At 39.2% G+C, this 21,691-nt stretch overlaps 2 protein-coding genes across 2 annotated transcripts; one reads left to right on the forward strand and one right to left on the reverse strand.

Moving 5' to 3' along the window:
- The first annotated feature begins 714 nt into the window (after positions 1-714).
- Positions 715-1,683, forward strand: LOC101626644 (olfactory receptor 52B2). The gene has a single exon (XM_004683118.1). It carries the CDS (start codon positions 715-717, stop codon positions 1,681-1,683), a length of 969 nt encoding a protein of 322 aa, XP_004683175.1.
- Positions 1,684-11,946: 10,263 nt separating this feature from the next.
- LOC101626873 (olfactory receptor 688-like) lies at positions 11,947-12,894 on the reverse strand. The gene has a single exon (XM_004683119.1). It carries the CDS (start codon positions 12,892-12,894, stop codon positions 11,947-11,949), a length of 948 nt encoding a protein of 315 aa, XP_004683176.1.
- Positions 12,895-21,691: the final 8,797 nt, after the last annotated feature.

The following is a 21,691-nucleotide window of genomic DNA, read 5'->3' on the forward strand; positions in this document are numbered from 1 at the left end:
CACCTGTATAGAATCATTTGGGGGAGGAATAGGAAAAGGTCACCAGGAACAGGTGATATACATGGCCCCTGTCAATTTCATAGTTTGTCCCACCCCCCAGTACCTTAGGAAACATTAAACTTGGGTCTGGAAAGAAATATTTCCCTTATGCCTCTTCTGTTCCCATTTAATGCTCCACTTTCATAAACAGGAAGTGATGTCAGGCAAATCTCAAGTGAAATATTCAAGGAGGTAGCCAGATAAATGTCAATGTGACTAAGTATAATCAAGTTATAATGTATTTTAGCTAATAGGTCTTTAAGAAGGAAATATATTGTTATGAACACAAGTCATTATAAAATCAGGTATTTAAGGTTAAAATTTGATTTGAACGAGTAAATGTGGAAGGAAAGGGGAATTCAGGTAAATACAGGAGTGAGTCTTCCAGAAGAGAAATTTACAAGATAGTTTGTGTAGAAATGGTAGAATGATGTCAGGTATGGTTGGGTCCTTTTGGGAGGCAAAGGGAAACCATGCTAGTTCTTGAAGTTTGATGGTTAGAGAGAGACTCTAGTCAAGTGAGGCACCAAGAACGTTTCCCTTGGAGACTCCCACAATTTAAAAATTCATGTTATTTTTGTGATCTCTGCATATTCTCAGAGGGTCTTTCTGTCATTCTCGTTCAACAGACTCATCAGCGTCTAAGTCTTTAGACAGAGGACCATATCTTGCAGGATGAGTGACTCCAATCTTACCATCTTCCACCCTGCAGTGTTCATCCTACTCGGCATACCTGGCTTGGAGGTTTACCATACCTGGCTGTCAATACCCCTCTGCCTCATGTACCTCATTGCAGTCCTGGGGAACAGTGTCCTGATAGTGGTCATCATCATGGAACGTAGCCTTCATGAGCCCATGTACATCTTCCTCTCCATGCTGGCCATCACGGACATCCTACTGTCCACCACTACTGTACCCAAGGCCCTAGCCATCTTTTGGTTCCATGCCCACGACATTGCTTTTGATGCTTGTGTCACACAAGTTTTCTTTGTCCATGTGATGTTTGTGGGGGAGTCAGCCATCCTACTAGCGATGGCCTTTGACCGTTTTGTGGCCATCTGTGCACCCTTGCATTATGCAACAGTGCTAACATGGCCCATTGTGGGAAAGATTGCTCTGGCCATTGTCATCCGAAGCTTCTGTATCATTTTCCCTGTGATTTTCTTGCTGAAGCGATTGCCCTTCTGCCAAACCAACATCATCCCTCATTCCTACTGTGAACATATTGGAGTGGCTTGCTTAGCCTGTGCTGACATTACCATCAACATCTGGTATGGCTTCTCAGTGCCCATTGTCATGGTCATCTTGGACGTGATTCTCATTGCCGTGTCTTACTCTCTGATCCTCCGAGCTGTGTTCCGTTTGCCCTCCCAGGATGCCCAGCACAAGGCCCTCAGCACTTGTGGCTCACACCTCTGTGTCATCCTCATGTTTTATGTTCCATCCTTCTTTACCTTATTGACTCACCGCTTTGGACGCAACATCCCTCGACATGTCCATATCGTGCTGGCCAATCTTTATGTGGTGGTGCCACCAATGCTCAATCCCATTGTCTATGGTGTGAAGACCAAGCAGATCCGGGAGGGTGTAGTCCACTGGTTTGTTAACATCAAGGCTTTGTGCTGTGCTTCCCCACTGGGCTGAGGGCTCCTCATGAATTCCGACTTGAGCACATAAATTATGTGTAAAATATAAAGAGCTCCTTCTCTTCTTCTTCCTTCTTTTTCATCTTTCTCCTTAAACTTTTCTTTTTCCCCTTCTACCCCTAGACTCTTTACCACCTTCTCTTCCTTCTCCTTCTTCTTTGCTTTCTGTAAACTCTTCTAATCTCACATTTCTCCCCCACAATCCAGTAATAATTAAGTGTCCATGACTCTGATGAAAATTTATTGTCTTAGTAAGACCAGATGTAGTCCAGGGATTTGAACACACATGAAGTATGTTATTAACAAAATGGGTAAAACTAAATCTATGCTCAACATCTAAAAGGGTTATGTATATATTTTATCCTCAAATAGGTATTGATTATTTGTACAGATTCAAGTAGCCCACTTTAACACTGCAGCTGGGTATGCCTTCAACATGTAAAACTATTTACTCTTCAAATTTCAGTGCAAGAACTGCCTCTCCTGAGAAGTCTTTCTGGATTTTCCAGGCAGTCTAGAGCTCCCATGTTTGTATATCTATTGCATCTTGTACAAACTGCAAACGTATGCAGCAAGTTATAGTGCATTATTTATCTGTACCCCCAAATGACTATAAGTTCCTTGAAATGAGAAAAGTATATGTCATTCATATTTGTACTGTGAGTACCTGGCACATAATACATGTTTGAAAAATGAATGAGAGTACAATTGCCTTCCTGAAGTTAGAACATGTATCTCTGATGCACTGAAATGATTAGCTAAATTAGTTCACAAACTCAGTGATTAGTCAACAATTTTGGCTTCATGGAGGCAAATAAGTGGCTGCACTCAGTGTTTTTAACTTCTCACATCTTTGCTATAACTCAGAGAGCACAGAATAAACAGACAAGAGTAGGAAGAAATAGGCTACTCTTAATTTGCTTTTTGATTTGGCTTGCGATCATCCTCAGTATTAGGAAGTAAAGCACATTGTTCTGGCCTGGTTACCAAAATTGGGGTAGTCTTTTCAAGTTCACAGTCCTGACCCTCATTCTTTTATGCTTTTCCAGAAAAGGTCATATACTCATCTTCTTAACTCATCATCTATACTACTGAGTCCCACATTTCTTTCCCAACCTATTTTTTTAGTTTATTTAAATTTTTTTTTAAATTTAGTATGACTTGTTACTGTATATGATTTAGAGGTATAGGTTCATAATGCTTTGATGTATGTTATCATACCACATCCATCACCAAGGTACCCGTAGTCTTCCTTCATAACCCATTGGGTTCCTTTGAGTTCCCTTCACACCCAACTCATCACTACCCCCCCTTTTTGAATGTTAGTCGCATCCACCTAGCAGTTGGGTATCTCCTCTAGAATAAAGGTTTTCTTCCTCTTTTTTTTTTTTTTTAAAGATTTATGCATACAGAACTGGGGTACAAACCAGAGGTGCAGGGGTGGTGAGAGGCTTCACCAGAGGAAGAGTGGGGAGCAGGACTAGAAGATCAAGGACGTACACTGCTGAGGGGAGCAGCGGGTGGGTCAGGAGAGGTCTGCCACGCCATGTGGATCACCTCCCAAGCAGGGGATAAAACTGGTACTGATGCGGCTGCGGCTAACTTGCAGGGCTGTGATCTAATCTGTTGTGCCACCAGGGAGGGCCCAGGTTTCCTTCCTCTTATTCTAGATTTCCTTCTTCTTTCTGCTCCTTTTTTAAAGAACTAGATTATGATGTTTTCATCAACTTTAATGAGCCAGGGAGTTTCTCAACTCTTTCCTCTCTGACCTGATTGTCAAAAGCTACTGGCTTACTCATATTAATTGTACCACAAGATAGTCATCTGGATGATATTTGCAGTTTTGTCAGGATTCCAGTCCAGACACTATCATTTTTTCACTATAAATTTGTGAAATATATGAAACGTTTTCTGTTTTCAACCTTTACATCTATAAAATGAGGCTAGTGATAGTACCTTGTAGGGCTGTTGAGAATATTCATCAAAATAAACAATAAACACCTGAACCCCATCCTAACTCATAGTTTCAAGAAATATTCATGAGTGTTAATGTCATTAATATTGTCAGTTTTCTCTTTAACATTGTTGTTACCAGTTATTTATGTCTCTCGCTACCTTTCACCTCAAATATGGCATTATTTTTTAAAATTGAATTCAATGTTTCCAAACTTTTACACTGTAAACTAAACTTTAAATTGACTTAAGGCAGAGCTAATCATTTTATTTTCTGTCAAATAGTTCAAGAATCTTTTATTACTTACAGAGAAGTTTTCCATAGAATATTTTGTGGAAATAAACAGCAGCTATAGTGTTTTATAAAATAATTGTACGGTCAGTGTTTTATAAAATAATTGTATGGTCACATAAGTGTGAAAAATGGGGATACTTGGTAAGTTATGCACATATGTTGTCCAAGCAAAGATTAGTTTTTATAGTGTTTCCCACAGCATTAAGCACAGATATTTATATCCATGTCCATATAACTTTTTGATAGCATATCTATTTATGCCTCTAAAATAACTTGGTGTTATGTTAGATCACATGACTGTATAATATTTAAGATAAATAGTAATTTAATAATCTGGTGCTGAATTTCTTTTCCATTACTAGCTCAAACTACTTCACCATATAGTATTGTATAGTGTTAATACCTGATATAATAACATTAATAATGACAAGTACAGATATAGCTAATATCTAATAAGAGACCATGGTGTGCTAGAAACCATGCGAAGTGCTCTGCTGTGTTGTTCATTTAATATTCATACAACTTCATGTGGCAGTCCTGTTTGCAATTTCTATTTTATACAAAGGGGCACCCATGTCTCTCAGAAAAGATAATCAAAATCCCAGACCAGGCACAGGTTCTGGTGTCAACACCTCTTACCTCTTTGAAGTTTTCCCTAGTCTCCACAAATCAGAGGTGATCAATTCATTCACCTGATCAGCTTGTTCAGCTATTCTCTGGGTCTCCACGGTAATGACATTTAAGACTTCAACTGGGTATTAATTGCTCTGTGAAGCTACCAGAACTTGACTTCTTGTGGAAAGAGAATGTCTTATTCAGCATTATCATTTCATCATGTAGTATAGGGTTAATATGTATATGCATATTTAAGGATCAAAAACATTAGTGAGGTGGTTGACCTTTGACCTTTGCACATTCCATTGTTAAATATTATCTAGTTTTATGCCTGAAAATCATTCACAACACACACACACACACACACACACACACACACACGATTCCTTCTGAGATACTTTTTCTTCTATATCACCACAGGCTTCAATGTATATTGAGGCCTAGCAGGTATAAGCACAGGTTTAATATTTTACTTATTGATTAGCAGCAACCCAAATCCACTCTGTGGCCGTATGTCAGTTGGAGACATGGAGGCACTGGCAGTTGTAGTTTGTATGGGTTGCTACAGGTAAGACAAAGATTACCTACCTTCTTTGGTTCCTGAGTCAGAAATCTCTGGAGACTGGTCATGCTGGGGTCTGCTTCTGTCTAATTAAACCAGATGCTCCCTAAAGACCTAGCAGACTAGAGCTGTGTCCTAACCCAAGGGGTTCCTGTGATGAGCTACAAATGGGTACTGTCTGACTTCTCTAAAGTCTGTCTGTGAAGCTTCTTCCACGTATTGGGGGAGACATTTCTTTTGAATAATAATTTCATAATTTATTTCATACCTTATTGGCAGTTGTGGAAGTTGTAATATTTTTTCTTACTATTCAATAGTGTAGCAATAAGAATCTTTGTTGATTTATCAATATTTCTCAGCATGTGCCACCAGCACTGGAGATTCATTGTCTTTTCCTTGTTTTCCAATCTGCTAGGAAAGCTATGCTATTTCAACATTTTACTGATTTTCATTTCATTAAAATCTGAGCATCTATTTATACATGTATAAACAGTATATAAATACTAACCTTTTTTCTTATAGTATGAATTACCTATTTTGACTCTTTGTCATATTTTCTAATTTTTCCTTATTCATTTATATCAACTTTTAGTATATAATGGTATTAACTTTACTACATATTTTGTAAATTTTTCTCTCTCACAATTTTTATTTATTCTTAGCTGTGTTTTTGTATTATTGAGAAACACCATACATGAAATTTCACTCAAATTGCATTAAGACTTGGACATAAAACCAGAAACACAAAGCACTTGTATGAAAATACAGTAGACCCATGACAAAAGACCTCCTATAAAGATGGGGAGTACAACCCCAGCAGCAAGGGAAACAACAGCAAAAATAAACATGTGAGACTATTATACCACAAAAAGTATTCATACTGCAAAAGAAGCCATCGTGGAAACAAAAAAGTAACCTACAGAATGGAAACAAGTATTTGCATACCACCCCACTGACAAGGTTTGTCTCCAAACCTGGACAAAGCTCATACACAACCCAAGAGAAAAGAAACAAATGACCCGAATAAATGGGTCATGTATAAATAAATAAATAAATAAATGGGGGAGAGGCCATGTTTATTGCTGCTTTATTTTCAATAGGAAAGGCATGGAATCTACCCAAATGCCCAAAAGTAGATGGTTGGGTTAAAAAGATGTGGTACGTACACACAGTAGAATATTACTCAATGATCAAAAAAGATAAACACATGCTTTTTGCAGCAACATGGATGGAGCTGGAAGGGATCATGCTTAGTGAAATAAGCCAGAAAGAAAAAGAAAAATACTAGATGGTTTCTTTCAGTACAGGAGCATAAAGGAGTGGTGGGGGTGGGGGGTGGGTAGGAATAATAATAACGAACAACTATATACCAGAGACATTTTACAGGGGTGGAGTGGGGAATGGGATAAAAAATGGGGAGGGGGGCGGGTAGTGCATGGGACTATGGTGATGGCACACAGGTGAATTGGTAATGGGAAGTCCACAGGGGTTACAAATGAGATGGAAAAAGGCACAAAATGATGTAAAAATAAACTATTGTAATTAAAAAAAAAACAATGGGGAGACCTCAATAGACACATCTGGAAGAAGATATTCAGATGGCCTGCAGATATATGAGAAACAATTCAAAATCAGTAATTACAAGGCAAATGTGAATGAACCACATTAAAATACCACCTCACAGCTGTGAGATGGGCTCAATAAATGGCAAGGAACAGGCCAGACTCAACTCACCACAGCTGGAGGTGCCAACGGGGCCTCACAGAGACACCAAGAGCTAATACAAGAGAGTGAAATGAAAGGAATGCTGAATCCAGAAACGCCAGGAGGGGACCCATGTAGAAGTGATACCAGCTCTGGGGTACACAGGGAACACGGAGTGAACCTGCCACTGGGACCTGCTTTGGGGTCTCCTGTTTGTCTGGGGGAGGTCCCAGCCTGAGCCCAAAGCAGGTTCATGTAGAACTCTATTTTGTCTGTATTAATGTCAGCTTGATGTTATTTTTGCACCTGGTGCTCATGTAGAAGTCTATGGTAAGGTCAAGTACTGTCATCTCTGGTATTATACAAGGTGTTCATGTAGAATCCTACTGTATCTCAACTAAGGTCAACTCTGTGAAAGTTAATACTCATTCTGCTCAGGTAGAACTCTATTGTAAGTCAACTATAGTCAGCTCTGATGAATTCCTTACACTTGTGAGCTCAAGTTTCATAAGCTCTGTTTCAGTTATTACACATCTTGGCTCATGTGGAACTCAACTGTGGGCTTATTTAATGTCGCCTCTGTTCTAGTTATTACACATGGTATTCATGCTGAATTCAATCATCTCAGCACTGTTATATAATTGTTATTACTCATGGTGCTCATGTAGAACTCAATTATGAGCTTGGTTTAGCTTTTTCTCCTTATTATTCAACCATTCAGGCAGCCCTTTATGACTCAGCATTTTTGGTTATTAGCACTTATTTCATTATCATAAAAATGCTGTTATGAATATTCCTTTTTTTGGCAACGTTTCTGGATTCCCTGCTTACGATGGAGGAAATGAAGTATTCTTGCCTTTTTGCTTTCTAGAAGAGCCTTAGTTTTAAAATTATCATGTGTATGGCTTCATAATACAGTTGAAGAATTAACTTTTTTTCCCCTTATAACATTAACTAAATTCCTGCTTGTTATTGGGCTTTGTATTTTTTTTTTCTAATGATTTGGAAGCTGAACAGTGCTTTAACTTTTATCTGGATTTTAAAAATTGTATGTTTAATGTTATTAAGACAACCTCCCCAGAAGAAATTTAGTTGAGGGTCTCCCTGGTGGTGCAAGGGGCTAAGTCTCAGTACTATGAAGTTATCAGCAGCCCCTGCAGCATGAGCTCTATCCCTAGCCAGGGAGGTGACCCACAGGGCACAGCAGACCTCTCCTGTGTCACCCGCTACTCCCCTCAGCAATGTATTTCAGTAAATCTGCCTGTTCTGTCCCCCATTCCCCACTCGGTCTCTGCTGATGTCTCACCTCCACATCTCTGCCCCATACCCCAGCTCTTATATGCATGAATAAAGAAACCTTTTTAAAAATGAAAAGAAATTCAGCTGAGTGACGTGGGTCAAAATACTGTTTTCTCCTCCAAGTTTACACAATGACTATTAAAAAATTTCTTTTTGCTATATAATGAGTTTTATTTGCTTATTAAATTCTCCTGTAAGTTGATGATTCTGGGAGCATCTGTTCAAAATGCTCATGATATATTAATCAACTGTACCACTTTGATACCAGATCATATTCAGATTGTTTCATTGCTCTGACTTTTTTCAATATCTATTCCATTTCTTTTTTCCCCAATGAGTTTAAAAAACAAACTAAAACAAAAAACAAACAAACAAAAAAACCCCAGAAAAGCATAGTGCCTGCAACCAGGTGCAGAACAGCTTGCGAGGAGGTGGGCAGGAGACTGGCAAGCCCAGCTCTCTCTGGCATCAGCTTGTGGTCTCTTGTAACCATTCTCTGCTGCAGTCTGTCCTCTATAACTCTTTAGTCTCTGGTCCTCGTGTAGCACCATGTCATAGCTTTTTTCCATCAGGGTGACACCGCTGAATAGCCCCTGCCTCCAGGCCCAGGTGTGCCCACTTAAGCATGCTTACACCATCCTCCAGGTGTCTACCATCAGGCACGTATGCCCCACACTTCCAAGCGCCTCCTGCATTCAAGGCCATAGGAGATAACCACAGAGGTCAGTGGCTTAAAAGCCTGATAATCTATTTATCCTACAAAAACTCACAGAAACTGAAACTGGATCATGTATGTTTTATTTATAAAGAACATACAGGACATTTTTTCTATTTTTGTTAAGACAATTAAGTACTAGTCATTTATTTTTCTTTTTGCCAAAGACAAGTTTACTTGGCTATTATTTTACCTTTACTACCATTTCAGATATTTCATAGCAAACAATATTTAAAATAAAGTGAATGCTAAAACAATTTGATTAAATTGATTGAGTAATCAACTTTTTTTTTTTAAAGATTTATTTATTTGTGCATACAGAACTGGGGTACAGGCCAGAGACTCAGGGGTGGCGAAAGACTTCACCAGAGACAGAATGGGGAACAGAACAGGCAGATCGACGAAGTACACTGCTGAGGGGAGCAGCGGGCGGGTCAGGAGACGTCTGCCACGCCATGTGGTCACTTCCGGGGCAGATGAGAATCCAACTCATGCGAAAGTGGTTTCAGCTTCTTAGTGCTGTGCTTTAGTCCGCTGTGCCACTAGGGCCCAATCTTTTTTTTTAAAGTTTATTAATGTATACAAAAGCTGGGGTGTAGACCAGAGGTGGGTGGGCGGTTAGAGGATTCACCAGTGACAAAGTGGGGAGCAGACAGGCAGATTGACTGAAACACACTGCTGAGGGGAGCGGCAGGAGAGACAGAAAAGGTCTGTTGTGCCATATGGGTCAACTCCCTGGCCAGCTGGGAATTAAATCCATATTGCAGTGCCTGCTGATAATTTCTTAGTGCTGAGACAATCCCTTGGCAACTGATGGTGCCATCAGTAAGGCCTCCAATTCTACCATTTTTTCATGTAAAATATTTCATCTGTCTAAGATATCTAAGGGTGGTGGATTTTTTTCTTTCGCATAAAGACTGTGGAAGAATTGGACAGAGTGACCGAGATTTGCCAGAGATTTGCTGCAGTCTTCATACTGCCAGCAAGCTCAGAAGCCAGACGGTCAGAAGCGGCATGATAAACGGTACAGAAAGCTATTTAGGCCTTGCCTTCCAAGCCATTCCTTTTGGAGGTGCTTCCCATGCAATGGGAGTTGTGTGGCAGAGTGGGAGTTAGAGCCAATCAGCCAAAAGCTGTCATCCCCCAAGTGTGTTCAAGTAGCCTATTAGTACAGGAAAAAGATCACAGTTTTTGGACGCTTGAATTTTATTGGTTGCTGGATTTGGCTACAAAGGTCACGCTGTTTGTGATGCTCTTGGAGTCCCATTTAAGGTTGTCAAAGTGGTCAGTATTTCTCTTTTGACTGTTACAAAGGCAAGAAGGAAAGACCAAGTTCCTGTGTTTAGATGGTAAAAACACCTTAGTGTCAAAAAAAGAAAAAGTGAAACCACCTAGTGATTTAAAAAATGTAAATTAAAACAAAAACAGGAAGAGATCTGCCCAATTTACACACTACTCAGTTTAGTCATCTCAACAATAATATTGTTTAATGAGCCTCAGGCATAACACAGTACATGTGTGCTGTGTGGCAGCCAGACACCTACTGTATATGAAGAGCTTATTTCTGCCATTTATTTAGCTGTGTTTAGATTCTGGTAAGCTGAGGAGAGGGGCTGCTGGTAGGAATAAATGAGTGTATGCAGACATGGTAGATAGCTCACACTCAAAATCTGGTGGCTTTAATAGTTAACAGTGTTAACAGTGATAATATAAAAGCAAGGGATTAATTGGTCTGTTTTTTCATTAGAACCCATTGAACAGCTTGTAAAGTTTGCCATATATTCCCACTCCATGATATTTTAAAATAGAATAAAGATTTTCATGACTCAATCAATCAAATAATAATGTTCTTCAGATTCCCTCTGTGTGAATAAAAGCTAAATTTCTGAGCTGAGAAAACTGAACTGATAATGTAGCAAAGAAAATCATCATAGGCGTGATAAACACTAAAAGGAAAGAGGAACGGGCTATGCAATCTGTCTGTCAGTGCAGTGTAAATTATCAGTAGCCAGAGCCTCTGTCTTGTTTATGTATCACTGCTAAAAACAGGTGAGAACATTCTGTCTTGTTAATAATAAGTATGCATAAATAACTAATAAAGCCCTTGCTACCTAACTCACTCTATTAAGCAAGGATGATTCAATTTTTTGAGTTAAGATTCTCATACTTAGGTTTCCAAGTGTACTGATAGAAGTGAGACTTTCCCTCCCTAATCTACTATATTGACATGGGTTAGGAGTGTCTCACAGCCTTATCTACATGTTGTCTTGGACCTATATCCTACCATTGCTGCTCTATTCTCTGGCATTGAAATAAAAGTGATATTGGCAACTCCCTCCACCCTCATTGGTATGGCCCTTTACTCCACCTCCCCCAACAGTTCAAAAAATTAAATGGTCTTCTTGTAGGGAAATTTTAGAGAACTTTGGTATCACTTAAACTGCCATCAGCCCTAGGACTTATACTCCCGTAATCATCAGGATTTACTTGTTTAGAGAATTTTCAATAATTTTGAATATTAAAGAATAAAAATGTTGAGCTAGTCTTCCTTGGGCTTTAATGCCAATTGATTTGCATTGGAAAAGGATTTGTAAAATGGTAAATTCTTGATTTACAATAATATGACAATGAGGGTTTTCTAGAGTCACTCTTTTAAGAAGACTTTAAAATGACTGTATTTGCCATTAGACTGGAAAATTCAATAGAGAAATGATTTATAATTTCACTAAGATATTCTTCCTTTTAATTGTCATCTCAATTTATTAAAAAAATTAGCTGTGAGCTTGAATAGAGAGAAGGGATTAAGTGTAGGGACTTCAGAGACTGACTGGGTTCTAACCTCACTCTGTGGCAAACTTTTAAATTTTCTTGCTGTATAAATAGCAGTGACACTTGCTTTCTAGATTTGCTATGGCAATGGCAATTAAATGAGGTGATATTTGTGAAATATGTACAACAATGTTCTGCACATTGTATATGCTGTACAAAATAAGTGAATTAATTTGAATTACGATCTTAACAATGGGGAGACTGTATAATTGCACTGAGGCTACTGTACTGCAAAGCCTGTGCAAATTTTGTAATACCTCTTGTAATAGTCTCACTTCCTGTACACATGCTAACCCAGAGCAAGCACCCTGCGGAAGCTCACTCTCAGCTCTTGGGTCCTAAGAGCATATACCATGGGGTTAAGGGCTGGGGGTATGATACTATGCAGCACATTGAGGAGAACTGGGATCAAGGGAAACCTTCTTCCTGCCAGGTGGGTGACAGACACCACAATAATAGCTGTGTAGAAAAACAGAATGAGGATGACATGAGAACTACAGGTACTCAGGGCCTTTGACGTTGCCTCAGCAGAGTTCAGCTTCAGCACTGAGCGAATAATCAGAGAATAGGAAGCAAAGACCAGAACCATGTCACCCCCAACCATAACCCAACCTAAAGCCAGCTGGTAAAATCTATTAACGGTGATGCTGTCACAGGCCAGGCGGGTGACCCCCAAGTTGGAGCACAGGCAGTGGTCAATCTCATTCCTGGAGCAGTAGTGTCTCTGGGCAGCCAGAACAGGTACTGGGATGGTGAAGAGGCAGTTCCTGAGTATCATAGACAGTGTGACTTTGATCACAAAAGCCTGAGTGATGATGGAGGGGTACTGAAGAGGGTAGCAGATGGCTACATATCTGTCCACAGCCATGCAGAGGAAGATGCCTGACTCCATGCACATAAAAGTGTGGATGGCGTAGATCTGAGCAAAGCACTCAGGAAGGCTGATGGCTTTGGCATCAAACCACAGAATGGCCATCACTTTGGGAAGGATGGTGGTAGCGAGGCCAACATCCACAATGGCCAAGACGGCAAGGAACTGATACATGGGCTGATGAAGGGTGGGTTCATTGTGGATGGTGATCAAGATGAGGAGATTGGCACTGAGAGCTAAGAAGTAGAGCAGAGTCAGGGGCAGGGAGAGCCAGTGCTGCCAGCTGTGAATGCCTGGGAACCCCATCAGGATGAACTCGGACACCTGAAAGTCCGAGTCATTGGTTATGCTCAGGGAGGTATCCATAGCAGGAGGTCTTCTCGGCATCTATCTGTGGGTGAAGAAAGAAAAGCAGGCTGTTAAGCTCTACCCAGCATCTTAGTTTGTGTAGGGAAAAAGAGTTGCTAACTATAGCTCAACTCTTTTAACATAGTGCATTCTTAAGCCCTTTGAGAATCTGGGTAGAATTCAGATAAGAACAACAGAAGGGCTGAAATGGATTCTAAGATAAAGATTCTTGTCTTTTTTTTAAATAATCAAATATGTTTATTTTCTTACATTGTTGTTCATTTTTAGATCATATTTAATTCCCTCCTCAGCTGTAGTCCCTGTAGTTCTCCTACCACATAGCACCCGTGACCCCCCCACCACATGTCCTGGGCTCTCTGCTCCCCAGTTTTGGCCTCTGCCCTTACTCCCTGCTGTATGCCTCAGTTCTGTGGTCTTCTTGCAAGTTTTGTCTTTAAGACCCTTTGGCTTCTCTATATTCCACCTATAAGTGAAACCATCTGATATTGTAATGCAAGGATTCTTAGGTGATTAAAATGAGGATTTTCTGTATTTTGGGGTTGAAATTCTGGGCAAATATTTTTACATACAGGAAGCTTGGACACAAAGCAGAAGACGTATACATTATTAAAAACCTACACTTTCAAGAAGTGAAGTTAGAGGGCAGAACTATTGACCACACTCTTTGGAATCTCCAGGAAGAAATAAATAACCACAATGAGAATCCTGACTATGTTTTTTCCTTCTTTTTTTCAAAAATATTTTTTTCTAATATTGTTGTTAATTGTTGGACATGATTTTCTTTTCAACAGTGTCTACAGTTGGTAGACAGTTTCAGGCACATGCCTTGCCATTTAATTGTCATTAATGATTGTTACTAATGAATTGTTACCAATTAAGTGTTATTATTCACATAAGAGGTAATAAGTTGAATGATTTGTTTAGGTAAGAATCCTACATTGAAAATACTATTAAGTACTTAGACTTCTACCCAGTTTTACTCTTTTGTATTTAATTCCAGCACTCTTTCCACTATATCATAGTCAATAGATCAGCACCTTTGAGAAACACTATTTGTTTCCTCCTCTATTATTAGAGTAGGCTTTACTGCATGCACTTGGCTTTTCCATGGAAGTAATTTTATGGCTATTCTTGGCCCTGTACTGCGTGGTCTTCCTCATTCTTACATTCTTGTTTTTGTTGAGTCTTGATCTGCTGTAAAATAACTTCTACTTATTGAGTAAAACGGTGAGTATTGGCAGTAGGCTTTTAGATTCCTGCATATCAAAATTCTTTTTGTTATCTTTATCTGAGTATAGTTCCTTGCACTCTCAATTATTCAGGAATGAATATTGCTGATCAAAATTCTGCCTTTGTTTTGATGCATTAGTGGAAGGTCAAGTTTCCATCCCTCACCATCAATGCAAAAAATAATGAAATGAGTCTGGTGATTTGTTATACAGCCCCAGAAAAACCAATACAATTGACTATATACTATGCACCTCCATGTGTAAGATGACTTGCTTCTGCTGACATGACACAGCAGGCATTTAAACCAGCTTATGCTGACTCCCAAGTCTGTGTTCTTCTACCATCTCAGGATCTCTGCTTGTAGTAAAGGTTGCCAAGCAGAGTTTTTTCCCTCTGTTTTTGGATGGGGCTTAAAAAGTGGGATAATATCCTCCTGAATATTAATTTGAGTTGTTGGGGTGCTTCTGATTCACCTGTCTTTTATTTGGGGTTGACCTATTATTTATTCACTGACAGTCTTAGAGTTTAGCTTCATTTCTTTCCTGTTTTCTAATAACAGAGTTTAGCTCCTAGAAAAGCAAAGAGCCTGAGAGCAGAGAGATACTAAAGATGAAGAAAACAAGAACAGTTTACCATGCAAGTCCAAGGTAAGACACAGAGTCAAACTGAGACATCAGGAAACAATTGCAGACCAAGTCACACAGCTACCATCTCACCTCTCCCGAAGCAAATCTGCTTGCTGCTTGAGGAAGGGCTAGAAGATGCTCTTAAGCTTTCAATTTTGGCAGCTACTTCTGCTCTCTCAGCTCTAGTACCAGTGTTCGGCTCCTGGTCCAGCAGTATCCTGTCCTTGCTATCTTTCAGACAGGGGGCTCTATAAATTGGGATCCTCAGCTGCCTGATCCAGGTGCTGCCCTCTAGTGTCTCTCAGACCCCTGAGAGGGTTTATCAATTGCACTGGGAATAGGGCTGACACCCTCTCAAGGTTAAGCAGGAAATGTCCAGGGGTGGACACCTGCAGGCAATCCTAGTCTGTGGGCAGCACCCAGTGGCAGGTAACTCACTGCCCACAGGGCTTCAGGGACTTGTTCACACTGGTCTGATGGGCAGGGCCCCTCATCGTAGAAAAACTTCAAGTCTCCCTATCTCAAAATACGTCTGTGTTTCATACTCTTTCCTGAGATAGCCTCTATTTACTGCTTCAGATGTGCTGTAAACTTCTTCAGCAACTTCTTTATTTTGCTTCCTTATCCTCATAACTTAATGCTTATCTCATTGCTATTTAATATTGTCTCAACTTCACTGTAGTGAATGACCTCAAATTGCCAATAATAATTTTTTACATTTAATTTTACCTGAGCCCTCTCTAGCGTCTGGGTTGACGGGCTCCTCTAGGGCTACTTGTTTCTCTTGTCTTTCATCACATTATATTTCCTATTACTCCATGTCATTACACAAAATAAAAGAGAATGATTGAATTTATATTCAGCTCAAGAATCCCTTAATGAGAGCTGCACTGTCTGATCATTCTACCTACAGTAGCGATCCCTGGCCCTATCAGACAGTCTTTGCTTTTTCAGAGAACATGGCACATCTCGTGACATGTTATCAAGTTCTTTATCTGCTTTAGTTTTCTTCCCCCACACTAAACAAAGCTTTTGTCAGCTTTGTTCACTCCACTATTCCCAGTACCTCAGCTAGTTCTTAGCACAGACTAGGTGCTTGATGAGTTATTTGTTAAATGGATGAATAAATATTCAGGACAAAGGGGTGGGGGATATTCAAGAGGAATTTTAGAGTGTGATTGTTGGTATCACATGCAGTGACTTTTTGCCATTTTTACTAAGTGCTTTTGTATTTAGTAAATTGTGACTATTAAAATTCTGGCAGCACTCTTTAAGTAACAAGGTGAAAATGGAAGTTTTTTTTTTAACCCATTTTTAGAAAATTTAAAAAATCCTATTAATCCAGACGTATAGCACATTACATGTCTTGACCAACATGTAAAACTCATATTTACTACCACAAAATGTACCTATGGTTTTAGAAATTTTACCAATTAGGATAGTGTTTATTGGGTTTTGTAATATAATGCAATATAAAGTATAACTTGTTAAAATTAAAATGTACAGAATCCTAAACATCAAGCTATAGAGGAAAAATTCACAGTTTTGTCAGGAGATTAGAAAAACTTGTTTCTTTAAAAGTGAGCATGGTCAGGGAAGCAAGCAGTTCTGGGTGAACAGTTAACTACATATGTTCTTAATTTTGACAATAAATAATTTACATATTGATAAGAATATGATAATAGCACTAGCTGCCTCAGCAGCAGGATGGTCATTTTAACAATGTTAATTCTTCCAATTCAAGAGCAGAGAATATATTTGAATTTTTGTGTGTCTTCTCTTTCTTTTGATAATGTATTATATTGTCTGGACCTATTTCCTTTACTTCCTTTGTTAGGTTTATTCTTAGATATTTAATTCTTTTTATTACAATGGTGAATGGCATTATTCTGTCAATTTCTTTCTCTTCTAGCTTATCCCTTGCATATAGAAGTGCAGTTTCTGTAAATTGATTTTATACCCTGCCATTTTATTATAGTGATTATTTTGTTGATTTTTTTAGTGGAATATTTAAGATTTTATATGTTTATTATCATGCCATATATATATAGTGATCGGTTTACTTCTTCTTTTCCAATTTGGATACCTTTTTATGTCTTTCTCTTGCCCAATTGCTGTACATGCTGATTTGATAAGTCAGTGTCTTCCTGGTTTTCTTTAGTTATTTGCTCATGGTTTCCTTTAACTAATTGAAGTTATTTAACACAATTTATTAAAGTATTTTTATAGTAAGCCTCATTTCCCAGACTGTATCTAATTTTCCCCTGTGTATGCATCAAATTGTATTGTTTGTATAACTTACACATTTTTGTTTGAAACTGGACACTGAATATTATTATGTGCAAATGTTGGAAAGTAGATTCTTCTCACAAGATTTATAGTAGTTCCTTGTTTTTGTTGCTATTGTTTGTTTAACTAGTTGTTCTGATCTAATTTTTGTAAAATCAGTATTCTTTTTTATTTCTGTCCGCTAAAGTCTCTGTTTGATTGGCTTAGGGATTAGCTAGTGATTCATCATGGATTTCTGAAAATTTCTAGAACTAAGAAAACCATATGTCAATCTTTGTAGATGGGCTCTCTTTCTGTGTCAAAACATGTCATCAACATTCCACCAGGTTACAACTCTGCCTTCATCATCATTTTTACTTGTGCAGAGCCTGAAAGCCAGTCAGTCAGAGCCTGAGGTATTTGTAAGGTCGTTTCTGAATTCACATCCAGTCCTTGGTATGCTTATCGCCCTCTGTGGGGCCTTTACAGAACATTTATTCTCCATGTCATCTTGTCACTTGACAAGGGAAGGCCAGGGTCCCGTCAGTCTGTTTCTACCAGTCTATCTCCAGCACCACAGGCAGATAAGCACTGTCTACTTCTCCACCAACTGGAGATCATTGGGAAATCACTGGGATTTCCAGTAGGTGCGGCCCTGCACCTAAGGCCTTGAGCTCTTGAGACCCTCTAGTCAAGATTGAACAGAGGACACTGGTGAGGACAGACAAAGAGTGAGTGTTTACTGATTAGTAAATGAGCAAGGTAAGAGAGCCTGGGAAAACTTCTCTGGGCATGAGAGAGAGACCTGGGGAGGTTGAGGTCAATATAGGTTTTAAGGCTGGAGTTTGAGAATGCAGCAATTAAACTTTATTGGTGAGAAACCAAGGAGAGTAGACAGGGTGAAAGTCTATTTGTTGTTCCTTCTTATGAGCACCCATCAGAGGCGGCTCAGGGGCGTACAGGGCTCCTGCCCATCTGCAAGGTGACATCTTATGGAACACCTTACATCTCCTGAGGGACCCAGTCTGGTCTCAAGACCTGTACTCCCTTTTTCTTCTGGGTCTTTTCACTCCCCTTTTCCCCCTAGCAGACTACTTGAAAAGCTGTGAAAAGATAATTCAGGAATGTCCAGACTAGGGGAAATTAGTTAAAAGCAAAAAAACAACAACTATATGCCTAAGAAATTTGTGTTAGCAGATGTCAGGGCCTGGAGGCATCAGGTTTTTAATGTTGTGGTCACCATTCTGGGGGGACAGCGAAATTCTTGAAAAGGTTTTGTCCTTGCTCTGTTCTTGTCCTCGTCCCTGTCAGGGGCCCTTCCTGTCTCAGTCTCACTGTTAAGGCTTTCCTTGCACACTCTAGTGTGTCTGTTCCCCTGACTGTCACTCCTGGTCACTGGTGGTGGAAGCTAGTACAATTATCTTTCAATCTTTTTGAAAAATGCCTCCAGGTAACCTTTATACTCTCTGGGAAGAGCCATGAGTCTTGTGAAATAAAGATAAGCCCTTTGTTCCTGCCCTTCAGTGAGCCACAAGGCATGTAAAAATTCTCCCACGTTCTTTGAAAATAAAGTTCTTTCTGTTCCTTCCAGTACCATGAGCCCACAAGGGAAAACAAGGGGCATTTTCAAAAATGTCACCGTGGCAAGGACAGAGGATGGGTCCCACTAAGTTACAATGACACAAGCTCTCCTACTGAGATTCAGCTGACTTTTTCTTGATTAAATGTTCACCGGGTTGCTGGAAACCTTTGATTGTTTTTTTAATAATTATAATCAAGTTAATTTTGACATTATGTGCCAACTTATTTGCTATTTATATGGAGGAGACAGTTCCTTTTCTGTCTTCCTACTCACTATTTCACTGAAATTACAGGAAAGGGTTTTACTTCCTGGTTCTAATAAGTTTGTACATAGGTTTTTCTCTGAAAACTACTGTGGAAGAAGAGGATAGAATGACAGATTTTCCAGAAGTGCTGCAGTACTGCCAGGAAGCTCAGAAGCCACAATCACATCAAAAGCGGCATGATAAACGGTACAGAAAGCTATTTAGGCCTTGCCCTTCAAGCCATTCGTTTTGGAGGTGCTTCCCATGCAAAGGGAATTGTGTGGAAAAAGTGGGGCTTGGAGCCAGTCATCCTGATTCTGTCATCCTCACAACTATTTTCAAGTCCAGCTGATCAAGAATGGGAAAAAGATCACAGCTTTTGTGGGCAAGCATGGGTGTTTGATTTTTTTTTTAATATTTTTTAAAATATTTTTTAATATTATTTTTGCATACAGAACTGGGGCACTGATCAGAGGTTCAGGGGCTGTGAGAGTATTCACCAGTGACAGAGTGGAGAGCAGAACAGGCCGACTGATGAAGTACACTGCTGAGGGGAGCAGCAGGTGGGTCAGGAGAGGTCTGCCACACCATGTGGATCACCTCCAGGGTGGGGATCGAACTCATACTGAAGTGGCTTTAGCTTCTTAGTGCTGTGCTTTAACCTGCTGTACCACCAGGGAGGGTCTGGATATTTGAATTTTATTGAGGAAAATGATGAAGTTCTGATTGCTGGATTTGGCTGTAGAAGTCATGCTATTGGTGACAGTCCTGGAGTCCCATTTAAGGTTGTCAAAGTGGCCAGTGTCTCTCTTTTGACTGTCTACAAAGGCAAGTTCCTATGTCTAGATGGTGAAAACACTTTAGTGTCAAAAATAAATAAATAAATAAATAAAACCACCCTAGTGATAAAAAAAAGTGTAAAACAAAACAAAAACAGAGAGAGATTTGCCCAGTTTACACACTACTTAGTTGCAGAATCCAAACTCAGTTTTGGGTGCTTGGTTTGGAAATTTTATTGTTTTTCTTTTCTGTATTGCACACTAATTGTATGAAAGTTCCTATTTACTAAAGATCTTAAGTACTAGAGTATGTTTTGTCTTGATGCAGTGGATGGCAGATCTAAAATCCAGTAGGTTCTTGAGTTTTCTTTACTTACTAGCCAAACCCTTGATATTCTAACTCTGTGTTATAAATTAACATTTATTTATATTAAACATTCTTTGTTCAAAGTATTATAGGGTTTTTCTTTTCTGACTGTATGCAGAATGATACCTTTGGGGAAATAAAGTACCTAAGAAATTATTATGTGCAATGAATTTGGTAGTTTCCTTGCAAAATAGAAATGATTTTGATAATGTAGTGTTGAATTATAACTAAGCTCTAAAATACTTTTGAAATAAAAGGAATATCCTTTAAAGAAATCAATTGTGGTCCAGAGCTGAACTTTCAAATGATTTCAGCAAAATTTAACATTCTAGTTATCTGTGCTTTATTGAAACACACTTGTATTAAACAATAATTATTTTATCATCCTCTAGACTCTGTGGGTAGGGAATGCAAGCAGAGTGCAGGGAAGATGGCTTCTACACTACGAAGTTGCAGCCTCATTTCAGAGCTGCAGCTGAGGCTGATCCAGTGGCTGAGGATGGAATCCATGAGGCTAATCATGGCTGGTGTTGGCTAGTACGATCCAAGGCAGGTGTCTGCTAGGACTGTTGACCTGGCATCTTCCTGTGGACTCTGCATGTGGCTTATACTTCTCATTGTGTGGCAGGATTTTTTACAGGGAGTTTCTCAGAGGGAGTGGTGAGGGAACAAGCATTATAAGAGAAGCACATAGATGCTGAATATATTTTTCTTGTCTGAATTTCTGCTGCTTCTACTGGTTATAAGCAAACCACTAAGGCCATCTTACATTTAAGGAAGAAATGAAATAAATTTTCTGTTTCTTCTCAATGGAAGATGTTCTATGTTATAAGAACATGTAGGATGGAAGATATTGTTGTGGTCATTTTTTAGTTGCTCTGCTAGGAGAGATGTTTCACAGGGAATAAAAGGACTATAATTGCTGGAGTCTTTCCCCTGAATTTAAAATTAGAAAAAAGAACATATGTATAATTATTACATAAATTTGACTTTTAAGAAAATAATAAAGGTTTGAATGTTTTTATAAAGTCATGAAATCAACACTCTGACAAATAGACATGCTGTATCAATAAACCTCAGTTGGAGACATGAACACAGGGAGAGCAACTGATCAAAAATCAAGTAGCAGAAAAAAATAGAAGGCATAAAAATACAGAAAGAGGTGGCAGCAGTTGAATCCCCTTCCTTAAAGGTAAATTGCTCAGATTAGTTTATATAATAGAGACCAAAGTAGGGCTGCCTTGAAATATAAACCCAAATTAAAATGTCAACAAGATGTGGAAATAGATGGGGGGAGGGGTAACACATAGGACAATGACTAGTTTATAAAGCTGAAATAGAATGTGAACCCCTTTTTGTACTCAGGCACACAGAGGGGAGAAACTAACTGCTCAAATATTTCCTTGTGTCAGTTTCTGCTGCAACTCAAGGATTAATATTAGATGGCAAAGCAATTGTGAGATGCATCTCCATAAGCAGAGACATGTTCTGTAGCCCCAGGGTCCCTTTCTCCTTAGCTGTGAGTTGGGATATTGCAGCTGACTCACAGGGTTACTGTGAGGGTTGGATCAAATTTGATATATATTTATCTTGTAGTTTCTGGCTTATAAAAAGTACATAGGGCTCATTTGTAGCTGGTTTATTAGTTGTTATAGTTGAGATTTCAAGCTGACTATAGACTCAAGGCAAAAAGGCCGC

The sequence above is a fragment of the Condylura cristata genome, unplaced genomic scaffold (assembly GCF_000260355.1).
Source record: "Condylura cristata isolate star-nosed mole 26May11 unplaced genomic scaffold, ConCri1.0 scaffold00015, whole genome shotgun sequence".
Classification (NCBI taxonomy): domain Eukaryota; kingdom Metazoa; phylum Chordata; class Mammalia; order Eulipotyphla; family Talpidae; genus Condylura; species Condylura cristata.

Excerpts from the sequence above, each read along its gene's own strand:
- LOC101626873 (XM_004683119.1), bottom strand. The coding sequence starts at position 12,894 with ATGGATACCTCCCTGAGCATAACCAATGACTCGGACTTTCAGGTGTCC.
- LOC101626644 (XM_004683118.1), top strand. The coding sequence starts at position 715 with ATGAGTGACTCCAATCTTACCATCTTCCACCCTGCAGTGTTCATCCTA.